Here is a 21,020-nt window from a genome sequence, read left to right on the forward strand (position 1 = left end):
AGTAGAAGAAGTTAAAAAAAGAAAGAGGAACGTCAGGATTATTAAATATTTCACCAATCAAGATCCTGTTCCAGCGAAGAAACTGTTTCACTTATTATCGAATGCAAATAAGCTCTCTCTTTTCTGTCAAGTACTTTCGTATCACTAAACAACTCGTTCCATCGAGAGAAGGTACCACGTTGGAAACAAGTGGATCGGATAATCGAGAGTTCTTATCTGGAACGTACCTTTGTCAAAATCTAATTCTTTTATACTTCCTGATCTTGGCATCCGAGATTCTGAACTCTGAACGAAAGAATAGCTGTGCTATTACAGAAAGGAAGAAATTTCTCCGACTTGAAAAAAAAAAGAAAAAAAGAAAAAAGAAAAAGAAAGAAAAAAATTATTCTTTTAGAATTTATAAGGCTTATTCAAGCAAGGAAAGATAATTATTCGTTCGGTGGAGATCTGTTTTCTTTTTATCTCATATCATGGCGAGCCCCTTATTATTCGTACTTTACAAATCGATCAATGGAATGACGAATGAATGATTGAGAGCTATTCCATACGATACTTGAAGTTTACCTCGGAGGTCTACGAAAAACTCTCGAGTCGAGAATGCTTATGTAAACAAGTGCTATACAAATGAAAAGGAATATATAAGAAACATAAATGTATAAGTATTTACAAGTAATTAAATACAAGAAAGTAAATAAAACGTTTATACTTTTTACTGTATCTCTTATAATCCGATACGAATTAATGACTGTAACAAGTACTTGACGATATAATTAAATACTATTAATTATATATTTATATAATTAAACGACATAATGAAGTTTTTACGAAGAAACAAAAAAGAAGGATCTTACGATAGAATCTCCTTGACGAATCAATCATGTATCTTGTTAAAATAAATGATTAAATTCATTAATTCTTTTTCATACTTACAAAATATTTATACGATGTTATCGTATGCGATAAAATTTTTCTATTGTCGTACAGAATCGTCGAGAGAAATTTTCCACTCAACATGAAAAGTCTACTACTAATATTAATTCGTAGAAACGTTGTCGAGAGAAAAAAAAAGAACGCTACACGTGCTCCCTTCGAGGTAATTCATTGATAGCGTTCATTTGTGAGATTGATTTTAAAGGTAAAAAGAAATTAATTCCTGAATCATTCAAACGAGAATCCGGAAGATATCGAAAAAGAAACGCGAGTGACACGTTGTGCGGATTTCGTGGGGGGGGGGAAAAGAAAAAGAGAAAAAGAGAGAAGGAGAAAAATATAAAGAACTTGGATTTCCGTCTTCTTCTTTCTTAAGAATGTTCCCTTAATGACTGATCCAATGATTCAAGTGCGTGAGTATGTGCAAGAGTGAACGTGAACGTGAGCACAATAACCGTAAATAATGGTCCATAAGCGCGTCAGACATTTTCCTGTGACCTTCCCATTATTTATTGTTTCTCACGATACATTTTTCGGTATATTTTGACATTGTAAGATGAAGGTCAATTATATGTATATATATATAGATTTAAAGAATTAAAAGGATAATTTTCGTGCGAAATCTCATAGGAATTAATTGTTATGTTTTTACCGACACGATATTTTTTGACGATTACGATCACGATTATTATCTTTTTCTTTCGGAAGTCGAAAAAACGCTAATGTTTACGATCGATCGACCGACCTTTTTTTACTCGTCACTTTTATTTTTAACGTCTTGAAAATAATTTTATTAAAAGTGACGTATTAACATAATAATGACATAATCGTATTCCGTCATATACCAATGTTATATCAAAGATTCGTCTATTTAATATATTCAATCGTGCTTTATTATATATTAACACATATAAAATATAAAAAAATTTGTAAACATATAGAGACCGTAAGATTGTAATATTAATACAGTAATTGTTAATTCTGAATATAATACTATTACTTACATCAACATTACTATCATTTCATACGATACGTTTAGCGAAAGATATTGATTTGATCGATATATATGTTAACTTTTGAAAATATCCTTGAATAAAGAATAAAGAATAAAGAATAAAAAATTTTATTTCCTGTATAATGTAAAGTTGTTCTATCCGATATGGTCCGATATAATGTACGTCAAATTAATGAAATCCGTCTTACGCAGAGTTATTATATTGTGAGCGGTGACTCTAGTCATCAGAAACGCCTACAAACGAGTGAGTGTCTCCTTTTTAAGTTAGCCGCAGCCTTTTTATGAGCGATGCAATTTTCTAAAAAGTTCCTTTCCCTTCGCACAGTCCGATCGTATACACGGGCGCGTCGTGCCGACGTAACTGCACCAGATCGCCTGGAGATATGAGAATGATCAACTCATTATCTTTTTCTTTTAATATTTGTGCTCGGAGCTTTTTTCGCATATAACTTTCTTTTCCTATTTTCGAATTATAATACGACAAGCATCATCCTTCGTTAACCAATTCCAAGGTAAATTAAATTAATTTAGCATTCTGAAATTTACATGTATAATTTTTTTTTATTTTATAATATTGATTGGAATTATATTCATTATTTTCCATATATTATTTTATATTAAACTTTGCTCTAAATATTATTAATAATTGTTTCATATTACTAATTAAAATCGTACTATGTGCTATATTTATAAATTCAATATTCAATGCAATCTGTTGTTCACCAGTCAGCAGAAAGGAAAAGTCATCAAATTTATCTCAGGTTAATAACACAATTCGAATCAGTTACTTCACGATTCGAATAATTCGATAATATATCAGAGGTCATTCACTATTGTTACATCATTGTCCATAAAAAGATTTCGTTGTGCCGGAAAGATGGTGGACCGACGTTACTTCAATTTCGAATTGGTCGACCAATGCAATCATAAATTTTTTCCCCTTTTCTTTGATTAACGATCAACCGGCGCTCACTTTGTTGCTTATTCTCGAAAGTGACGTAATCCGCATAAAGATCTGTGCTAGTCACAAAACGTATGAAAGCAATCTCTGGATTGCCAAGTAACGACCTTATCGATCAGATGATTCACGCCTCTGTATCCATCTTTGCTGTTTGCTTTCAACGAGCGAGTTCACGAGATTTTCATTGAGAAATCTAGTATCCCGATTGTTCTATCGTCTCAATAATCTTCATCTTAAATTTTAAAACGTTTCGAACGAACTGAAATCGTTCTCACGTTCGACGATGACCGACACTCGATAGCTATATAATGCCGATCACTTTCTACGAGGACAGATGTCAAATGATAAAACAAACTCTCTATTTTTTTTTATATTCGCCTCGTACTCGATCCATAATTCTCTAACGTGGTCGAACTTACATTAGTCAGGGGCGTGACACGAATGTCCGTTACCACTTACAAGTAGTAATACTCGGTATAAATCGGTCATAGAATTAATCGCCTCTTTCTGTTTTATCTATACTTTGAAACCTGTAACTTCCAAGAAAAAAAATCTTCTGGCTATTTTTATAGTTAGTTTTGACTGCATTATGAAAATATGTACATATATCATATAAGTAAAAATATGAATAAAAATATATGTCTACGTATGAATATTCGAGCATCGTTGATGTATTATAAATAAATAGGTTTTATGTTTTACTTAAATTAACTATTAATATTAATAAATTATACGTATATAATTTATGAATTAACTATTAATATTAATAAATTATACGTATAGAATTTATGAATTTTATCATCGGAAACTTTTGAAAATGTCGTCGTTGTTAGATCCGTTTGGAAAGGACGTTAATAATCTCGTCGCAATTATTATTAATGCGGATGTAAAAGAGAACGTCTTACGTTAGATACCTTATGATTTCCGTTTATTATAATTGTGTCATGATCGAAACATAAAATCTTTTTTCCACGTATGATACCGAACGAAATCTTCTGATGACGTAATAATGCTCGTACGAGAGACGATCCGTGGTCAGAGCCTGCGATCCTACTTCATTTACATACGTCAATGATTATCAATGATGATCCGAGGATAGTTAACGCATATCGTGAAGAGATACTGGAAATACAAGTAAATACGTGTCGTATTATGGGAAAGAAGATTCTTAGTTAACTGCAGTTCGATAAGATCCGTCGTGCCGCGTAGATCTGATCGAACAGGTACGATCCACGATCTATTCTTGATCTATCATAGAAATCTTTATAATTTTATTAATACTATTTTTGTTATTTCCTTTGTTTATTTTCTATTTCAATATTTTTCTCGATTGTAATATTTTTTTCTTTCTATAATGAAGTTTATTAAACGTTGAAAAAGTGCATAAAAAAAACTAGTTTTCACTATCACTATCTAGATCTAGATAGTAATAATGGAATGTTATACTTCCTCTAACTAACGACATCCTCATTTTGTATTATTTTATTTTCCTTTCTCACCGACGTTTACACTTCACACTTTTACGCTGAAACTCCACATTTATACTTTAAAACAAGGATCTCGCCTGTTGTTCTAAATATCATTGGTGGAATGTTTAACGAGGCGGTCATTCGTTTGTGCTTGGTTAAATCGATGACGTTTTGTGCATAGACCAGCGACCAATTAAATATCCCTTCTCTTATAGTGAAAGTGTTGTTTCTTAATTATCTTCGATCATCTTTAATTAGTTTTATCGTTAGAAGTTCACGATATATCTTGTCGTAAAGTTATGATACTTACAATTAATAATCGAAAAAAAAGAAGAAAAGAAAAGAATAAGAATCGATCGAATCCATAGTTTGATGATCCTTATCGAGGATTGGTGTCAATTTTTTTTTTTACCACTAAAAGTGAAAGCAATAATCTCATTTGTCATGCTCAATCTTCAATGGTATTTTATAAATCCGAAGATATGGTATTCTCTTAAACGTATCGAGAGTTCTAACATCTTATTACCTTCTTTGGTTATTACTTAATGTGAGTAAACACTTAAGTGTAATGTATCAGATTTTTTTCCAACGATCGTGATCGTGACAATATCCGATTGTGGTCAGTAAGTCAGCAATGTGTTTCCATCATGATTTCAATTTCTTGGAATAAGTAAAGTACATCTGATATTAGGAAATAAAAGCAATTTTTATTGCACTCACCTAAATTTCCTTTATGAAATCATATTGTTCAAGAAAATCATATACTCGTTAATGATCTTCTTCGTTCCTTATTTTTATTTCTTTCTCAAAAAGAAGAAGAAGAAAAAAAGGTAATAGCATATTTTTACATAGATGTCACTTGGATAATCAAGATTCGTGAATTCGCAAAAATCCTTTTTGCTAAATAGCAGCGACACTTTTAAATAAAAAAAAAATCTTAATATACTCGGACTTCGTGAATCAGAAGTCTTATAACGTAACGATCGTATGAGTGATCCTATTTTTAACTGAGAGAAGCATACGTACATGTATGTAACACGGAAAGTGTCTCGATCTGGGCCAGTCCGGTACCCCACCTCGTGATCTCGTGTGTGATCTGCTGGTCCCGTTGGCCTCTGTTCTGCCTCTCTCTCTCTCTCCTTCTCTCTCTCTCTCTCCTTCTCTCTCTCTCTCTGTCTCTCTCTCTCCTCTCGATTCTCCCTGAACCGATTCTGTTGGTCCTCGATTGCTTCCATCCGGACGGATCGGTAGGGTTTACTAAGAGAGCACGAGTCCTCCGAGGGTTCAGTACGAAACGCGCGCTCGAACTCGAAGGAATCCTTGTCTTTGAGATTCCTTGTCTTCGAGGAGATTTAAACGAACCGAGAATAAAAGATAGATAAATATATAAAAAGCAAAAAAAAAAAAATACTGAAAAGAAAATTTTTCCGATTGATCTTTCGTATTAAATTCAAACATTGATCATTTTTTAATCTCGATGATTACGTCGATAATAAGATTACGAGTGTTGTTTCTTCAATTTCCAGCATTGACTTGAAGATCTCAAGGATTGGTGAAGATAACAAGAGTAAAAAATGGGTCCTGCGATCGACAGGATGGTGACACGATTGATTCTACTAATCATTCTTTCTTTTATACCTGTATGTCTTGGATCTAATACGAGTAAGTCTTTTTTCATTTTAACTATTGCCTTTTTTTTCAATTATTCGATGTTACCAATTAATGCAGTTATCGTAAAAAAATCATTGTTATGATCTATAAAGAAATGTAATAAATTGATGCAAAAATAATTAAAGGATATTTATTATATCGAAAGAAAAAATTTCACATTGAGCTGATTACAAATTTTTAATTGGTCTTCGAGTAACTGTAAAAGAAACGAATCTTTTTAAAATAGACTTTCAATGACTTTCCTGTCATTGTTTTCTTCTGCGAAATCGATGAGTGGAACGACTCTCTAAATAGAATTCTAAAGAGAATGCCGACATGAAGATCCAAAACTAGATTCTTTACGATAATCGTTAATCCACGACGATCAATCGTATTAATCCTTGAGGTTAAATTACGCCATCGACAACTGGAGCGCGCTGTCTGACACAAGGACGATACCATTTACGTGTAATCGACGCGTTTGCGATGGTCGGTGACCATTAAAGAAATCGATAACGTCAACGAAAACAAAAAAATTTCGCACTATTAAAAAAGAAAAAAAGAACAAACATTAAAATAATTTTTCAAAATTAATAAATATAAAGTGATTAAAAAATAATAAGAATCATTCAACACTTTTACACATAACATGAACTTACATAAATTTTTTAATCCATTTTGAACAAATTCTTCCTTTCTTTCTAATTAAAAAGAAAAGAAAAAGAAAAAAAAGAAAAAAAAAGAAAAAAAAGAACGCAAAGAAAAAGAAATCCTTTTTATTCATTTTAATTTCTCCAATCTCATTTATTATTCATTCTCTTTTCATTCTAAAATTCGATTTTGAAGACAAACTTTCGGCTATCCGAAAAATTCAATTTGCACATAAGACATTAAAGAAAGTACTCAAAATAGTTGAAAAGAAATCAGAGTGAGCGGGGGTAGATTAGTTACTTTCTTTTTAGCTACGAAGATCAGGTGCCACCATTGTACGCGTCATTATAGTGATTCGAAGAGAAAGAATCACCGGTAAAAAGAACTTTCTCTCAGGAGAATGATTTATCAGTCTATCTTATTGATCGAGCAACGCGAGATCGCTTCACCGTTAACAACTTAACGACGTATTGTATTGCTTATTTAATAAAGAATCTCTTTTCGCGCCATTAACCGTCCGTTTATGATAAATCGGGGATCGTTACGTTGAAGACGTAACTATCAAGCGTGGATCCATTGTTTCCAATGTTTTTCAAAAGAAAACTCCAGATTACAAGAACTTCGTGTTTTTTCGTCCTTCCTTTTGATTTTAACATTTTTATCTTTGTCTTCTTCGGTTCTAGCTAAAAGAAAATGTCTATCTAAGGAAAATTCTAAGATTATAATTAACAGTTGGATCATGTAAATAGGCTTCATGTAAATCGTTATGTCTTCACAAAGTCAACATATCCGGCAACAAGAGTTAATAATAATGGTAAAGATGTCTACGTTATATGTGTCTACGTACCAATCAATACGTACTTCATACGAGCGTCTCTCGCTCGCTCTCTCTCTCTCTCTCTGTCTTTTTTCATTCTTTTTTTATCTTTTATTCACTATTTTTCCCATCTTTACATAGTCCATGTTCTACAACAGGTTTGCGAGTCTATGTAAATGACCATTATAGACGCTTCTTCACGTATAATGCAATCGTCGATGATGTCAACGACAGTGAAACGTACCTGACGGATACCTTTGAAATCGTCTCTTTTGTCGCTCGCGTAAAATTAATATATGACAATAGAAAAGATGAGAATGAACGTCTTTAGTCGTTCGTTCATTTTTATTATTAGGATAAAAGTAATAGTAAAGTGTAAATGTAATTTTTACGAGGAAAAAAGAAAAATGATAAGTTTGTATTTCTTTTTTTTCAGAATGTCCAAGACAAAAAACTTCACCAGGCAAAGAAGTGATTTGTTATACTTTCAAATCAGATGTGAATCTACTCAGAGATTCAATTTGTAAGTGCACCACTTTGGTACATCAAGGACATGATATACAAAATCTTTCTATTTCGGGTGAGTCTTTGAAAAACAAAATATCTCAAAATTCTATTATAACGAAATACAGATTAATATTATCGAATTGATATAAAACTACTTACGTACATTGAACCAAACGATAAATCGATTACTCATCGAGAAGCTTGCGAAATTCAATGACCGGACGCCCACGTTCGCAGCGAACATGAGTCATTAGCTCGATATAGTTTTGAGTAAGTCTATTGCCCGTTTTAGTGAAACGAACGCGTTTCTATTAAATCGATAAAGGACAATAAGAACCGAACTCTTTTCGATTCCAAATTCGAATTGCTAATGGTAATTGTAATCGATGTCCTTTGGTATCGTCGTCTAACTAGACTAAATTGTCTTAGATAGATCGAAGAAAAAAAATAAGATGACGAAACAAATGAGAAAAAGAAAAAGTGTTACTGGAAATTCTCGCTCTAGGAAAGGTAGCGTAAGTGTACTGAAAGTTGATGTTAATGTCGTTGCGCTATGCGACTTTGAGGAATTGCATAAACGATACAGCCGCAATTGAAACCACCGGGCGGTCACGTCCTTGCACTTGCAACAAGATATAGCTTAGGATACACATCGCTAACCTTTATATTTCTATATGTATTTCTCTCGCTCTTTCATAAGATGTATATTTACTCTCAAACACATTTACGTCGTTTGTTATCTTTGAAATGAAATGGATCGGTATTTCATTTCCGTCGTGATATAATTTATCGCGAGGACACACAACAAAACATCCTTCTTCTATATAAATATCGTAGATTCTATAGATATTATATGTTCAACGAATATGACATGATGACGTGACGTCAGACCGCTGCAATCGCAAGAGGTCGTCTTGTGTTTCACGACACGCGTGGTCTAGCAATAACAAAAACAAAGAATCTCTGACATAATTCTATCTTCTCATCTGATGACCCTTTCTTCTTCTTCCTCTCTCTCTCTCTCTATCTTTTTTTCTTTTGATACAGTCTACATAACATTTCGTAAATGTACGCAATTGCAAATAATCAAAAATTCATCGTTACATTATCTTTATGACGATACTCGTCGTAATAAATCAATTCTCGTATTTTTATAAAATCAAAAGAAGTTGCGTTAATATTATCGGTGAAGGACAATACCTCTCGTATTATGCAAAATCGCCAAAATTTTTGACAATATTAATAGAATACTCGTTTATCTGATATAAGCGTCTTATGAGAAAAGGCGATATTCTTAAGCTTTATGATGGAACGGAAATTAACGAAGGTAAAGTAGCTATCTATGGTAGCATACCTTATGAATAAAAAAAACACAAAGAGAGAGGTAGATAGAGAAGTAAATAAGAGACAGTAAAGGACACGAGATTATATGAGAACATGAGAATATACCAGGAGAAACCTTAAAAATGTAAAAACAAGCTTCTCTTTTTCTCAAGATTTTTTTTTTTTGAAAGGTAAAAGATATAAAAAAAAAATTTTTCTGGGGCAAGAAGACATTCGATCACGAAAGTGTTGGGACCTGTGCAAAATATTACTACAAGGACGTTGCTAATTAAATATTTGAAACCTCGAAAGTGCTCTTTTTTTCTTTGTCGGATAGTTCGGATAAAAAAGTATTACTTTCTCTGTCCGATCCTATTGAAGCCATAGTAATTTTTTGAAAACCAGGTATTACTTGTCGTCATACTTTATAATAAATCAATAATCCATACACAGACACACACAAATTCCGATCGAACTTGAAATTCCGAGAACTCTTGAAATAATGAAATATAGCGGGATATAAATTTAATGTCTATATATGCATGATGAGTAATTGAGGTGGCTTACAAGTAAGCCGGTTACATTTCAGAGAAATAGGATTATAAAAATTACAATGAGTTTTTTTGTAACTTAAGTAACTTCACGAATGATCATTATGATGATGTAACTGCATTGTGAACTTCGACGCGTCACATTATTACAACATTGAAGAAATATAAATCTTTATTTGTCATCCGCTTAATTTTCTTTACGAGTTTTGTTATAGCCCTAGGTATTTTTTAATTAAACAATTTAAATAAATTGCTCCTAATGGATATTTAGATGTTTTGACCATTGAAAATGAAAATGAAGTAATCATCTTACAGATCAAATTTATTTTTTGACGTTAAACAAATTTCATTTGGAAGTATTGACAATTATTTTAAGATTTTGTAATAATATATGATTATATAAAGTCGATTAACGAAAGTCCACAGAAGGCTTATAATCATCAATTGATTCTGGTACTTTCGACTTCTGTTGAAAGGTGAATGTGGACCGTGTAAAAATCACTTTCTTCTTTCTACATTCCTTTCAACTTTGCGACAAGAGAATAAACACTATCTTTCACAATCTAATCGTCTACCTTGAGATTACCAATATATGCAATTAATCAATCATACGATCTTTATTATTATAATGTGAACTATGCAAAGATTTTCTTTTTTCAAATTGCACGACGTAAATATTTATATATCCGTTCAACGAACGATACTTTTTACAAGATAAATTTTATTTTTAATGATTAACATAAGAGAGATAAAATTCAAAATATAAATCCCTAGTAGAAAATGTTAATTTTATTTCGTGTATTTCTTGAACGATTGAGAAGATTATTCACGAAGACGCACTCGAACTAATACTAACTAATACTAACTATACTAATGTACTTCGATGACATTTTCTAATAGATGTCATGACTTCTACATGTCCTTGCTTATCTCGACAAGTAACGTACGCGTATTTAGACTGACGTCATTAATCGACGTTAGATCGTACCTGTTTGTTAAGTTTTTTCTTTTTAATTGTCATCGCGTATTTAATAGAATTATTAAATAAAATTTTTTAATTCATACCATTTAATTAACAGAAATTAATTTTCAATATCTTCTAGATATTCAAGAATTTAGCGAAGAGCTAAAAGAAATGAATCCGCCTCTCCAATTTGTCATTTCTATCAACGATCCTGCAGGCACTCTCAAAACTTCCGGTATGAGTCGTCAGACAGCTGTCACGCGTTTGGTTAACATTCTAAACGAGGTAAATATTTTCTGAGGTTTTTATCGAGAATTCAATAAATATTGGAAAAGGTTAAATATCTTTCCTTAATAAGAAAAGGCTGATAAAATGATATAGTCATAAACTAATTTTATTTTTATTTGTTTATATTATTTCCTAATTGCAATCTAATTTATGTAATATAATCTAATCGTTTATTGACTTGGTTTAATATAATTATTAATCACTTATGTTTACAGAGTTAATTATAGCGCCTAAAGATAGGCAATATATTATACATCGTCGATAATATTGCTTTTGTCAATAAGAAATTTTATAAGCCCCTGTAGCTAGCAACCGGTTCGTTACATATGCATATATAATGCCGTATTCCTATAAAACATGAATTTTTCATTCACTACAGTGAAAACAACTGAAAAATATTATTATCTGTATAAACGTCCTGTTTTACGCTTGCTATTACTACGACTGAAAATCAAACCAGTTCGATCCTGATATGATTGAATTATGAAGCTGTGTTGACATCACAAGTAATCTTCACAATAGTCACATGAATCGTAGTTCACGAAAGCATTCAATTCACATTCGTGATTCACGCTTCGTAAAAACACGGCATAAAAATTCAATGTGTAGTCTATACAGAAGCTTAATAAATTTTTTTATTGATAAATGACTATCGCAAACAACATTATCGATGGTGTTTGTAGTGTTATCTATATTCAGGCACAAAATTAATATTTCAAAATTCCTGACAATATAATTACTGATAAAAAGAACAAATAACGACGACTATCATTATTACTTTATTTTTATTTAATATTTATGACGATGAAGTATAAATTTTAATCTGAATATATTTTCCCTATTTTTTAAGGTTGATGGTGTAGAATTAAATGTCACAGCAGGTTCAAAGGAACGTCTTTATCATTTCGTCAAGGGTCTCAAAGACGAGATAGTACGAAAATCGATTGACAAAAGGATACTGATGTCCTTACCAACGAAACCAGAAAATTTGGCGAAACAATTCGATTTAAAGAAGCTTTCGAAGTAAGAAACATATTCCTTATAAAATCATATAATTAATAACTTTTACGAATATAATAAAAGTAGAACTATACGAGTAAAAATGCAATTATTTTGCATTTGGCATAAAAATGCAATTTATTTAATGTCCTAACTAGCTTTTGTACGATTGAAGAAATTATGTTAGAAAAATGTAAAGGAAACAGCAGTAAAAAGAAAAGATTATCGGGCGTTTTGGTAGATACCTTTATCCTTGTACCACTTGTAAGATTACTCACGTATGAGGATCATTGTACTTATGTTGGTTGTTCATTTAATTGAATCATACTCGGATGATCCATATCGCACAAAGACAATCTGACTATTCGGGGTATTCGCTGAATATGAATGAGCTTAGAGCTTATTCGAAGTAATATTCAAAAAGTAAACGAAGTCGTAGCGCTATCTCATTCTTTAGAACAAGGTCACGTAGTTTCGATATCATGAATATCTACATATGTACATCGATCTTTTTTTATTATTGACTCATTGTCTTTTCTAATTTAATTCCAAAGTCATTTCATTATTGTAGCATCTAACAAACATCCTAAAGAATACTACAGTCCGGAATACGAGCATAATTATAATGTCACTAGAAAACATTTATTATGACAATTGAATTAGTTGTGTGAAAAAGATATTTGGAAATCTATTTCCTGTCTTCCTCAGTCTCTTTATCAAATCTTATGCAAGAATGCATGTGAATGGACATATGTAAAATATCAGTGCAATATAATTTATCTTTTTCTCTTTAAATAGATACGTGGATCTATTTACGATCGCATCTCATTATTTAGTGGACGAAGACGAAATCTATTATACTTTCCATCCTTCCCGTGTGATGGGTCTATTTGACATGCTCAACACGGATAGCTTAGTTGATCTGATAAGCGGATTAGGAGCGCCAAAGAGAAAGCTCTTAATTTCGATGCCAGCCAGTGCTTATAGATTCAATTTGAAGAATGAGACAGAGAATGCACCAAGGTCACGTACCGAGGACAAATATCCGACTGTCATCGATAGGAAAGAGGTAAAAAAAAACAATTCAGAATGTAAATTAGCATAAAATTTAAATATACTATACTACAGATCGTAGTATTGTAAAATCGATAACAGAATTAGAAAACGTTGAGCAATTTATTGTTACTACTTTCAGTTTTGCGAATCGATGGATGACGGAGAATGGACGATAGAAAGAGATGAGGATCTCACGGGGCCATATGCTTTCAAAAACAAAACATGGATCGCTTTTGAGGACAAAATTTCTGCGGGCATTAAAGTATATTGAAGTGAAGTCTGTCTATCTTCCTTCTCTCTCCTTTCATGATATTATATGAACGGTTTTTTTTGCAGGGAAAATATGTAATTCTACGTGATCTCGCCGGTTTGGGTATTTGGGAGATAGAAAACGATTTAAAAAGTAATTGCGGAAAAACAATCACTCATGATGTCTATCAATCTTTTACGAATTTTAAGAGAAAGTCGCGACACGCTGTGCTCACTTCATTAGAAGACGATCTTCATGTAAATATGTACTACATGATAAAAATGTTTCTCCTTGGAACATTCTTTTTGTTAATCATTTGATACTTATTGTCAACCTATTATACTTTTTCGTTTTTTTTAGCAAGCAATGATTACTTACCCAAATAAAGCAAAATCGTCTGGCTATAGAGTGGTGCGAGTAGTTGATACCGAGGGACATATTCGTGCAGTACGTGAAAATACCCAAACTGAATTTATCTGTACAAGACAAGGCTACTTCGTGCATCCTAAAAGTTGCAACAGGTTGTGATTATTTCAATGTTAGTAGCTTAACTGATAAATATAGAAAACTATAAATTATTCTTTTTTTTTCATAGATTTTATCGATGTGTCAAATTTAATCAAAACATAGAGAATTACTCGGTCTTCGAATTTGATTGTCCAGCTGGATTGGCATTCGACGAGCGTACGGAAGTTTGTGTTTGGCCAGGATCTTTGTCTCAAGGATCTCCATGTCCTGGAAGCAGCGAAGTGGCACCTGCTCCTCAAGTTAGATTTCAATGTCCTCCTAAACCAGGATACTATGCTGATCCACGAAATTGTCGTTGGTTTTTTGCCTGCATTGATTTAGGTATAACACATTATTTGTATTTCTATTAAATAACACTTGTTATATACTTACGTAAGAACTTTATGATAGGTGGACCAGAAATGATGGCTTTCGAATTCCGTTGTCCGTATGACTTGGTCTTTGATCAGGACAAATTAGTTTGCGAGTGGCCTTGGTTGGTACCTAGTTGCTCAAATTCTGGATCGGGCTATACAAGAAGCGAATATGACATTCATTTTAATGGTGGATCGTCTACTCAAGATGCAGGTAGATTTGTTACCGGTGGAATACCCGACGGATTTTCAGGAACAACTGGTGGAGGTTATTACGAAACCAGTGCTGGTGGATACACGGATTCATCCAATACAAGATTTACTGGTTCATCTGGCACACGATTTACTGGTTCATCTGGCACACGATTTACTGGTCCATCTGGCACACGATTTACTGATTCATCTGGCACACGATTTACTGGTCCATCTGGCACACGATTTACTGATTCATCTGGCACACGATTTACTGGTTCATCTGGCACACGATTTACTGGTTCATCTGGCACACAATTTACTGGTTCATCCGTTGGACAAATTGACGTTGGACAATCAAGCTTGAATACAGATTACTCAAAAGTAACTGGAGAATATTCAACTGGATCAGGATATACTAGTGGTGCCACAGGATACGGATCAATTACTGGTTCACATGGAATTGGTGGACAATATACAGGAAGTGTATCCGGTGGATATAAAGATTCAACAAGTACAGAATATATTGGAATTCAAACAAATTCTAATGAATCTGGATATTCAGGATCATCAGGATCATTAAGTAACGTTTATCAGGGTTCTACAACTGGGCTCCATACAGGATTAGGATATACGGAAAGTAGCAATAGTTTGTCAGGTTCACAATCGCGTGATCATATATCTCCTAATTCGGAATATTCGCAAGGAACGAATGGTCCATATCGAGGTTCTAGTAGTACGATCCAGGCTGGCAGTGGTTCTGCGGGATCAAATATTGGTGGATATACCATATCGACCAGTACATTATCAGGTTCCCAATATACTGGAAATTCCGTAACAGGTAATGGATATTCTGGATTAACTAATGTTGGATCAGATTCCCAATATACTGGAAGTTCCATAACAGATAATGGATACTCTGGATCAACTAATACTGGTTATAAAGGAGGATCTGGAGGAATTGATTCCAGTTTAGGATATACAGGGTCGATAAGTTCGGATACACAAGGTTTTACCGATCAGAAAGGATCTGGTGGTTATTCTGACAGCACATTATATTCAGGAATAACGAAAGGAACAGAAGGACAAGGAAGATATACAGGATCGTCTGAACGTGGGTATACTGATTCTTCAAGTACAGGATATTCTCAAACTTCTTCTATTTCTGGATCTTCAACTGGAATTGGACATGCTGGAATCGGACATTCTGATATCGGACAGTCTGAAATCGGACAACCTGGAATAATTGATTATTCAGGATCTACAGGATCTGAATATACAGGATCCGGATATACAGGATCAGATTTTTCAACGAAAACAAAATATACAGGTTCATTTGGTGCGGGCCACTTAGGAGATTCTAGTAATGTATTTACAAGACCAACGACGATAAGTTCAAATTATCCTGGTGGATCGGTAGTAGGTGAAAAAGTTGTACCAGGAGTATTACAAGGTGGAGATTATGGTACAACATCGACATTGATACAAGGCCATGGAGGTAGCAATTCTCAATATTTTGGAAATTCTAAAGATTCCGAATTACCTAGTTATACTATACCAGTACAAATTATTAGTGAAATACCGTATTATAAGAATGATGTCACAGGTAGTAGTTCAGTAAAAGGCATTAGTGAAACCGAGAATGATGGAAAAGCTGGTTCTGTTTCTACATCATCAGTATTTACAAATTATCCGGGCCAAACAGGTACATATGTTACTCATCATACAGTATCTTCTGGTCCTGTATTTTCTAGTCAATCTGGAATCGAAACAAGTCATACCAGTGGTACTGGAGTAACAAGCACTTTTGGTAAAAATAGATTTACAGAAAGTAATTTGAATATTACATTAATGCTTGATAGAACTTCGCCTACACCTGGCACATTTTATCAACATCCTGGTTATTCTGATGGTTATAATATTGGACAAGCAAACACTGGCACTATCGTTACTGGTACTAATATTGAAGGAGCCATAGTCACTGACGACTCCTCTTCTGGATCTCTTATTACTCAAGGAGATATATCTGGATCAATATTAACAGGATCAACACAACAAGGTGCTGTTATCACTGGAAGTAGTCAACCAGGATATGTAAAATCACAAACTGGTACTCCTGGTTATGTTGTAAGTGATGGAGTTAAAACTATTTACTCCGAATCAGCTAGTCCAGGTACTTTCTTGCACGGATCCATATCCCCAGGCGTTTCATTAAGTGGTACTCCTACTTCTGGTATAATCTTACATGGACAGAATACCCCAGCTGTTCACTTAACCGGTCAAACTTCTAGCGGTGTCGTAGTAGGTGGAACTGTTCAAGAAGGTACTACTGTTGGGGGCTCCATAGGAAGTCATCATTATACTGATTCTGGATCATCAATTTATAGTGGTAGTAAAGGTTCGGTTAATGTAGGGTTAGTAACCCCTTCAATCACTGAAAGTACAAGTTATAAGACAAATGAATACCATGACAACGGAGGCCGTGGTACCATCACATTTAATAACGGTCTTGTTACCACTAAGTATACTGAAAGTGATCTTACAGATTACAGAACATCGATCGGTACGCTTTCCGATAATGTGCCTGGAGATAAATTGCATGGAGTTCAAGGTGAAATAAGTTCCCCAGGATACTCTTCAATAAAATCTGATACATTCACTCAAGGTGGCTTTACGAAAACAGGACCCACTAAGACAGGTTATGTAACTGCAAGCTTAGGTGGTAAAGGATCTTATGTTGCCAGTACTGGTCAACGAGTTACAACAAATTATGATAAAATTGGAGAAAATGCTTTCGAAGGAAATGTTGCCGGTTACACGAAAACGTCTAAGATCTTTTCAAATGTAGCTACATCAACCGAAGCACCAGATGCTACACACATCGACACATCAAAAATCACTTTAGGTCCAGCTATATCACATTCAGTATCAAATATTTACGAAAATACTGGTGATATACAATCTTCTACGTCAAGTTCAGTTTCTTCCACAAGTGGCAAAGTGCCTTATACAGTAACGACACCATCTTATCTCGATGTTGGAATTTATCAAACACCAACGATTGTGGATTCTGCAGGAGTGACACCTATATCTACTGTAGTGAACACGTACAACAAGCCAGGCTTCGTGACTGGACCAGTTTCAACAGGATTTGTTGAACATAAACAATCAACACCTACAGTATCCTCAGGAATTTACACTACTGGACCTACACTTGAAAACTACAAGACAACAGTTTTCGAAGCATCTAAAATTCCAATATCCGTATCTACCCTTCAACCAGTGTTCGATAACGATTACAAAACTGTCATTTCTCCAACTTCTATTCCAGTGAGCTTGACCGGCGATACATACACTTATAAGGATAGTCGCTTCAATACTGGATCTCTTTCCACGCATGCACAATCTGTCTTCGAAACTGGAGTTTCCCACCAATCAACTGGTTTATATAATCAAACTGATCACATTTCTGTTACCACTTTACCTTCAGCCTCTATATCTTCTGGATATGTTCCTGGAAAGTCAAGTCCATCGACAATATTTGGAACTTACAAACAACCGACTGTAACACTGCGACCAAAGGTAAGATTTTATGTTCGATATGCATTTATATTTTTCGTGATAATTTCATGCGATTTGTTGAATTCATTACAATTACTTTATCATAATATGGCACAAATCAAATGAACCTTAAATCATAAGTAATATTATAATAATAATTAATAATTTTATTGTTTCTTAGGTCCAATATGTACCTAGTAACACTATACCATCTGTCTCAAATGGTTTTAATGGATATACTTATACAGAAGGGAACAAACCATTTGAAGAAAGTGTTACACCGTCAACAATAATTCGTCAGCAATCCACAGAAAGTATACGGCCACAGGTTTGATGATCTATTTAAGAATTTATTATTCTAGAAATGTAAAAGTTTGTGAAATATAACGAAGAAATTTTTTTTTTTCAGTACGTATCATCAACTACACCGTCGTCTTCTGCTATCGGAGTGACCTATACGAAACCAATCTCAATACCTGATATTACTTACGATCAGACTACTCCAGAATCAATTTCAATAATCGATGACACATCATCTAGCCAAGATTACACGTCAAAAACGAAAACATCATTTGGATCGAGCACCACTTTTGGAGGATCACCAACGAATTTGGATATCTCTCGGGATAAAGTAAAGACTCTTGTCAATAACTACAACAGAGGAACAGTCAAATATATTCCTAGTGTGTATGACACTTACACTGGAATCGACAGTACAAGTTCTACAGGATCAACTTACAGTGGATCAAGCAGGAAACAATCATCTTTTTCGTCTTCAGTTGGCCAAACTTACATAGGATCAACGAGAACGCAAAGTACACCAATTATAACAACCTATTCAGGTGGTTACACCAAAACATCATCAGTAACACCATCTTATGAAATAAGTATGAAAACAACTGCAGCTCTAAGCAAAGGCAAAGTTATCGTTAAGTGGAGCGATCTTCATCCGTTACTTCTTAGCAAACTCGGTGCAGAGTGCACTTGCAAAGCTGATCCTTTTGCAAATCTTCGTGGTCCTGGTAAGAAATTAATTGATTCGTCAAAGGGTCAAATAGATCTTGCCAATTACGATGAGTCAGATGTCTATGTCGATCTCGAAAATGATGGCTCGAGCGAATACGATTATGTTACAAATTACGACTCCTCCTCGCCGAAACCCTTCAAAATTGAAAATAAGGCCGTCACTGAAACCACTCAACCTTCCTCAACCTATTTACCAAGTATATCTACCTCTATTAATCGCAGTTATATTCCCGGTGTAAGAGCAGGAAAGAAACTGGAACAAGGTAGCTCGAATACCAATTCAATTGCTACATCAACCAGCTTTAATAGCTTCGTTTCAAAAGCTCTTGAGGAAGCCGATAAGATTCTTGAAGGTCCCAATGATTGTGCCAGACCTGGCCTCTTCAGACATCCAAACTTCTGTAATAAGTTCTACGCTTGTCACTGGGACGAATGGAAAAAACGATTCACTCTTCATGTATTTAATTGTCCGGTGCATTTAACCTTCGACAACAATGCCGATGCCTGCAACTGGCCCAGCAAGGGACCAGCCTGCCAAGATGGTAACTTACTGGTTTAGATTATGAATTGCTTCTTCTTTTGTTCGTTCTTTGATGATTACGAACAATTTTCTTCTCTGGTACCGTTTTCTTCTTCGTCTTTTGGAATTTTAAGAACTGTTGAAACGAGTGTAAATTGAGAGATCACGTCAAACATAATGGCAATCACTGGCATTCTATCGTCATGAACCTTGCTAACTAACTTCTAAAGAAAGCTTACGCCGAGGTACTGTTATTTTCAATGAATTTGTGCTTTCAAAAAGTTCTCCCTAAAAGCATACAAACAAAATGAACGAAATGGAAAAAATAGAGATAAAATTTTACGAAAATTTTCAACTGCTTAAAGACACGTTTAAGTAGTTTTCTTTCTAAAGAAACACGTCGGTAAATCTGAACAAAAAAAATATACCGTCTCATTTAAATAATTTTCTATGAGAAGAACTAATCATTTTCAAGGAAAAGTATGCGCTTCTTTGTTTCTTTCTCAGACAATAACGTAGAAGTTAAGTAACGACGAATGATTTGAAAGATTCTTTATTTTTTCGTTTCCTGTATGAGTACAAATCGAAACAAAAGATCGCAAAGACGTGGAAGTTTCTCTCAAAAAATTTATGACAAGAAGCTGATCTATTCCAGTTCGAAAAGAGGATGTAAAAGACAAAGGAGATCTAAGGCAAATGTAGTGGAAACACTGGACACGCGAGAACACATTGTCGCCTCTCGAGTTAAAGTGAAAGTCGACACCGTTGTGATCGTTGATCCAAATCGACGCGAGAAATCGATAAAAACGATTCCGATACAATATCCTCGTGAGCAACTGTAAATAACTTGCCTTTCCTTATTTCTCTTTCCAAATTTGTATATATCTATTAGTATATGCATATATGTATATATGCATATATATATGTATATGTATATATATATGTGTGTGTGTGTATAGGGTATTGTCTCTTTTCTTGGAAACATATGAAAAGAGAAATTTGAACGAAGGAGTTCTGGATTAATTAACGAAAGATTCATGAGAAAATTGACAAGTCGAATACTCGAAAATGTTATTAGTTATTATAATGACTCGTGTGAGTATATATTGTTCATAAGATTAATTATTTTAATTAAGGAAATTGTACGTAATTTAACAATACAGAATTTATCTTTAATCGGTAATACAATTTAACGAGGGATTCGTTTGAAACGTCTGAATTACCCAAACTTTTCTTTTTTTGTTTTTATTATTATTTTTTATTTATCTCTGTGTTCAATCCGTTCCTATTTTGCTCTATTCGCTCTGCCACGCTACGACTTTGTCGTCAATTTTATTATCTATTATTTATTTCGTTCGCTTGTTTTAATTAATTAATAGCTTTTAAGTGTGGCGATTCAAATGCAATAT

The 21,020-nt window shown here is 33.8% G+C and overlaps 1 protein-coding gene across 2 annotated transcripts; it reads left to right on the forward strand.

Moving 5' to 3' along the window:
• The first annotated feature begins 2,322 nt into the window (after positions 1 to 2,322).
• On the forward strand, positions 2,323 to 20,799 carry LOC118443093 (uncharacterized). 2 transcript variants are annotated; one of them, XM_085656432.1, is made up of 13 exons: positions 2,323 to 2,457; positions 5,902 to 6,037; positions 7,930 to 8,073; positions 10,978 to 11,123; positions 11,977 to 12,149; positions 12,924 to 13,194; positions 13,321 to 13,443; positions 13,518 to 13,688; positions 13,792 to 13,952; positions 14,027 to 14,280; positions 14,350 to 18,086; positions 18,247 to 18,393; positions 18,475 to 20,799. In XM_085656432.1, exons 2-13 carry the CDS (start codon positions 5,950 to 5,952, stop codon positions 19,648 to 19,650), a joined length of 6,591 nt encoding a protein of 2,196 aa, XP_085512558.1. In that variant the 5' UTR covers positions 2,323 to 2,457; positions 5,902 to 5,949; the 3' UTR covers positions 19,651 to 20,799. The 2 variants fall into 2 exon arrangements, with proteins under 2 accessions (XP_085512558.1, XP_035725461.2); XM_035869568.2 differs by lacking the exon at positions 2,323 to 2,457 and adding an exon at positions 4,064 to 4,129.
• Positions 20,800 to 21,020: the final 221 nt, after the last annotated feature.

The sequence above is a fragment of the Vespa mandarinia genome, chromosome 4 (genome assembly GCF_050613455.1).
Source record: "Vespa mandarinia isolate Hongniang chromosome 4, ASM5061345v1, whole genome shotgun sequence".
Taxonomy (NCBI): domain Eukaryota; kingdom Metazoa; phylum Arthropoda; class Insecta; order Hymenoptera; family Vespidae; genus Vespa; species Vespa mandarinia.